Here is a 5090-nt window from a genome sequence, read left to right on the forward strand (position 1 = left end):
AGCCACAAAGTCATAATTATGGCTAAACCCCACCTTTCTACAATTTATCTTCTTAAAATGTGAATTATAACCTAACTAACACTAACCTTAACCACTCTGCTAACCTTATGCCTAACCTTAAATTAAGACAAAAAAACACATTTGTGTTTTCATGAATTTGTATGATATGCCTTTAGGCCTAGACAATTTGGCTGTCGTAACTAGTAACAACCACCATGTTTTATCGCCATGTTTCAAATATCAGTTTTTGTAGCGCTCGACGGGTCTAATTTTGCCATAGTGTACAGTCTTGGGTAATACATTTGGCAGAATAATCAATTGCTCTGCTCTCTCTATCCTACCCTTTGTCTCAGTACAAGCATTTCGCTACACCCGCAATAACATCTGCTAAATATGTGTATGCGACCAATACAATTTTATTTCATTTTGATTTGAAGTAGGCTGTGGCGTCAAGTCGACTCTACCGAATGCGCAAGTGCGCATGCTCCAGTACTCCCGTGCGTGGGGAAACTTCATTTGGAACGTCACGGTGTAACGGACACTTGTGTACCGGATTTCTATCACGATTCTGGGAAAAAAGCCATTCTGAAGAAAATATATTTTTTGCACTGTTTTCACTGGACATCTAGCCTACCTCAACTCAGCTTGGAAGGACATAATACGTTTATAAAGGCTCCCAACAGGTAGGCATGATGATTAAGGTGCGCGCAGTTACAGTTAGTAGCCTATAAAAAGTTTGTGTTTAACAACAAATGGCTTAGGACTAACTCAAATATCCTATAATAATAGAGAATAAGTTCACAAATGTAGTGATTCAACAGTTTAGTACTGATAGATCACCGAGTTATCAATATGGGTCGTAATTTTGGAGAGAGCTGGATTATTGCAATCATATTGTGTCATAGAAGGACATGGGTGCACCTCAATATCAGAGTCACCTCCTTTCCTATGTCTTATTTCTTAGGCCTCACTTTTATGAAAGGATTGGATATAAGTGAGTGCATTTTAGCAGTCACTCCAGCTAAACAATATTGCTTAGCTCTGAATTAGGAAAATATACATAACACCAATTGTTTTTGAACCTGTGTCTCTGAGTGACAGGAGAAACACTTTATTAGGTTGGAATGGTATGCAGACTTTGCTTTTGAATAGTTGGATCCACCTTGATGACATTATTTTCATCTGCGTTCATCCTGCACACACACCCTTCCTCCTAGTCACATCATGCTGTGGTATTTTATTTTCACAGGATGTGATTCACGGTTTCACACTCATGCCATAATTAGGTAGGTGTGTTTGTATGGAGTAACACTACATACCAAATCATAACCCTCAGCAATGTGTAGGCCTACCCAAGCTTTCACAATCGCATTGAACCATGGTAAAGATGACTTCACAACTGTTAATGAATAAGAGAAGCCTTTCCCTTGGACCTAGGACGACCGAGAGGTCAAGACACAAAGTGACCACTGGAATTCCGTCTAGGGACAAGATGTGCTTTTGAGTAGGAATAAAGGAGCAATTGTCTTAAAAATGTACCACAGTACGAAGAAGAGAAGAAATAAAACACATCCAGGTTACGAGTAGGACAGAATTCAGACTCTCATATCATCAGTAATTGCTATAATACATAAATGAAAACACCCAAATCAGCTGTCCTTTTCCACACTGCCAAGTGTGATACTCAGACAATCACACAGAGATTACATCTCCTCCTGTATCCATGGTAACCATAGCTGTCTGTCCAACTGACTGAGTGGGGTAATTTATGAACTTCTGCTCACCAGAATATCTGGGACTCCCAGTGTAGCCATGTCTGTCTGTTTAAATATGAAGTTCTGTTGAGTTGGCAGTGGCACTTCATTAATGCCTTTTATATTAGACTGCCTGCTTCTGCTCCGTATCCCTGTGCCAGCTGTTGCTCTAGCACCACATCAGACTTCAGGGACGACTGCATACATAAATAATGAGTGCGAGGGAGTCTTCAACAGTCATGAAAACAGGGTAGACATCATGATATCCATTTAGTATGCTGCTTACGTTCCCATCAAAACTATGTAAAAAAGCCTGGTTCAGATACGTTTCTTCTACACAATCTTAATATTTTGTGAATTAATGTGGTTTTTGAAGTGCCAGGTTTCTGTATACCTATTTGCATATGAGACTGGAAGTACAGTACCCTGTAAAGTGGCTATAATTTCTGTATCAAAACACTTTCAACTTCAAGGGCAATGATTGGCTGTCTCGTTGGACCACAGAGGCTGGCTTTGCACTTCAGATGTCTCTCTGATCAAAGTTGTCATAAAATAAGCAAGAGTTGAGCGAGGGAGGGAGGAGAGAGCAACCAAGAGGGGAGATTATAAAAGCATTACATTGGATTTCTTGAGTAGCACTATATGAATGTATTATAGGTAGAAATAGTGTAGCTCAGTTGGTAGAGCATGGTGCTTGCAATGCCAGGGTTGTGGGTTAGATTCCCACGGGGGGCCAGTATGAAAATGTATGCAGTCGCTCTGGATAAGAGCGTCTGCTAAATGACTAAAATGTAAATAAACCACATCTGTTTATTTGCATAAAAGTGTATACATCAACGGTATTGCCATGGTCCCCTTGTTGTTCATAGGATGACTGAGGTGATTAACACACGGGAACCTGTGATAGAGGACTTCAGTGTAGCTGGAGCAGTGTCAGCGGATCAGGGCATATCCTTTCAGGTGAGTCTACTGTTGCCTCAATCCACCAGTCACTCAACCAAGAGATTAATTGACATCCTACCAATGAAACAATTACAAATGTGCCTTTCATTTCGGATCTTTCTTGTAAAATGTTGTATGAGCTCTCATTGCAAGGATCTCAAATCCCTATTAAAAATAGTAAAACACCCTAATAAAGAGTAAATACACCATACTGAGATACAGCTTCTTCCCCCAAGCCGTAAGACTGCTGATCAATTAATCAAATGGCCAACCGGACTATTTACATTGACACCCTCCCCTTTGTTTTTACACTGCTGCTACTCGCTGTTTATTATCTATGCATAGTCACTTTACCCCTACCTAAATGTACAAATTACCTTGACTAACCTGGACCCCCACACATTGACTCAGTACCGGTACCCACTGTATATAGCCTCATTATTGTTATTTTATTGTGTTTCTTTTTCTTTTTTAAAACTTTAGTTTATTTAGTAAATATTTTCTTAACTCTATTTTTCCAACTGCATTGTTGGTTAAGGGCTTGTAAGTAAGCGTTTCACGGTATGTGGCAAATAAAATTTGATTTGATTTGATGTGGTTGTCTCACCTAGCTATCTTAAGATGAATAAGAATAAGAGTGTCTGCTAAATTACTAAAATGTAAAAACATGTAATACTTCTTGTGTCCAGATTTTCCCAGATACCCATGAGCGGAATCCCAAGCTGTCCAAGAGACTTCCCTCTATTGTGGTGGAGCCCTCTGATGGGGGCAATGTGGAGAGTGGGGAACTCCGCTGGCCCCCTAAGGATCCCAACTCTGCAGAGGTCCCAGGTGGGATGCAGCCCCACAAACACACCCCTCTTCAGACCACACAGGACCAGACAGCAGGTAGGATGACCTGGCATGATATTCTATTGCCCCAATTCAAAGTGTGTGTGTGTGTGTGTGTGTGTGTGTGTGTGTGTGTGTGTGTGTGTGTGTGTGTGTGTGTGTGTGTGTGTGTGTGTGTGTGTGTGAGACTTTTTCCCTATCTGAGTGTGACACCTCTCTCCATGCGTCTCCCAGATGTAGATCTGAATCTCGGGGTGCAGGACAGCAATGAAGTGGTGTCTGGGGCTGTAGTGGAGGAATCTAACTGAGAAGATCATCCATCCACCTCCACAGCTGCTCTCGCTGTGAATGTGTCCAGAGTAAGATAGATAGGAAGGGGCACGGAGGAGAGGGTAGGAGGGACTTGGAGGGTCGTAACCCTTATCTGCACACTGCCAGAACACCTATGATTTAATTCTGATGTTTAAGCTGGACAGCGATCTGTAAAGCTGTCTTAAATAACTTGCTCACATGTGCCACACTACTGGTGTTAGCTACTTTGTGCAGTTTTCATATACATGCAGACTAGATCACTGCTACGCAGCACTCTCAAAGCTGCAATATGTAACTTTTTTGCCGACCTGACCAAATTCACATAGAAATGTGAGTTTTATAGATCTGTAATTCTCATTGAAAGCGTGTCTAAGAAGTGGTAGATCTGTTCTATGAGCGCTATTTCTATGCTTCCCGTTCTTAAGTTTTGTACTTTCGGTTTTGTACACCAGCTTCAAACATCACATTTCACAGCGGTTTAGATGCTTGTTTTTTCACATAAACTGAAATTAGGCTAACTATTCTAAATTTAGCAACCAGGAAATGGCAGAGTGATTTCTGCATATTGCACCTGAATAATTGTGTTGTCCTGTCTCTGTAGAAATGCCTGTCTCTGTAGAAAACATGAGTGGAGTACTGTATAAGAACTGAGGTGTTTTTGAAAAGCAACATTTAAAGTTGTGTCCAGCATATATACTCCAAGTAAAATTTAAGATAGATAAAGTGGTGACAACTGTGGGTATTCCTGTGTAGTGAAAAACTACTATTCTGGTTGGCAGTTTTTTATGTCTGGCTTCATATTTGTAAGTGTTTGTTTTTTTGTGTTCTACCATAAAAAGCAACAGCTTAACATCCGGAGATAGTCGTAGTTGTTACAATCCATGTGAGTGAAAATGCTGTGTACTGTATGTACCGCAACTGCATTTTTCTAGTCTGCTGTTTTTATAAACAATAAAAATGTGAGTGCTTAGATTGAAGCCTCATGTATTGCACAAACAATAGTCTTTAGGCTTGCCAAACAATTTTAGTTACCTGGATTTTTGTCAGCCTGTGCCTATACACCTACCCCCTCTCTCTCACCCCTTTCATGTAGATCCCCTCCCAACCACCCACAGTCCTGGCTTGCAATCCCCATGTCTGATGGCTCACTTGAATCTGGTTTCCTGGTAAAGGTCAGATTCTGTGTTTTCATCTAGACACAGACATGAGTGGCAGGGTCTCAATCTTATTTTTCCATCTCTCTTTCCTTTT

At 40.8% G+C, this 5090-nt stretch overlaps 1 protein-coding gene across 1 annotated transcript; it reads left to right on the forward strand.

Moving 5' to 3' along the window:
* Positions 1–510: 510 nt before the first annotated feature.
* LOC121538823 (protein LBH-like) lies at positions 511–4190 on the forward strand. The gene is made up of 4 exons (XM_041846995.1): positions 511–683; positions 2624–2714; positions 3386–3584; positions 3762–4190. Exons 2-4 carry the CDS (start codon positions 2625–2627, stop codon positions 3833–3835), a joined length of 363 nt encoding a protein of 120 aa, XP_041702929.1. The 5' UTR covers positions 511–683; position 2624; the 3' UTR covers positions 3836–4190.
* Positions 4191–5090: the final 900 nt, after the last annotated feature.

Source organism: Coregonus clupeaformis, chromosome 25 (genome assembly GCF_020615455.1).
Source record: "Coregonus clupeaformis isolate EN_2021a chromosome 25, ASM2061545v1, whole genome shotgun sequence".
In the NCBI taxonomy this organism is placed as follows: Eukaryota; Metazoa; Chordata; class Actinopteri; order Salmoniformes; family Salmonidae; genus Coregonus; species Coregonus clupeaformis.

Bases quoted from the DNA above. Each gene is read 5' to 3' on its own strand.
- LOC121538823 (XM_041846995.1), top strand. From the start codon at position 2,625: ATGACTGAGGTGATTAACACACGGGAACCTGTGATAGAGGACTTCAGT. The intron at 2,715-3,385 runs GTGAGTCTACTG...TCTTGTGTCCAG, and splicing joins ATCAGGGCATATCCTTTCAG to ATTTTCCCAGATACCCATGA. The intron at 3,585-3,761 runs GTAGGATGACCT...TGCGTCTCCCAG, and splicing joins CACACAGGACCAGACAGCAG to ATGTAGATCTGAATCTCGGG.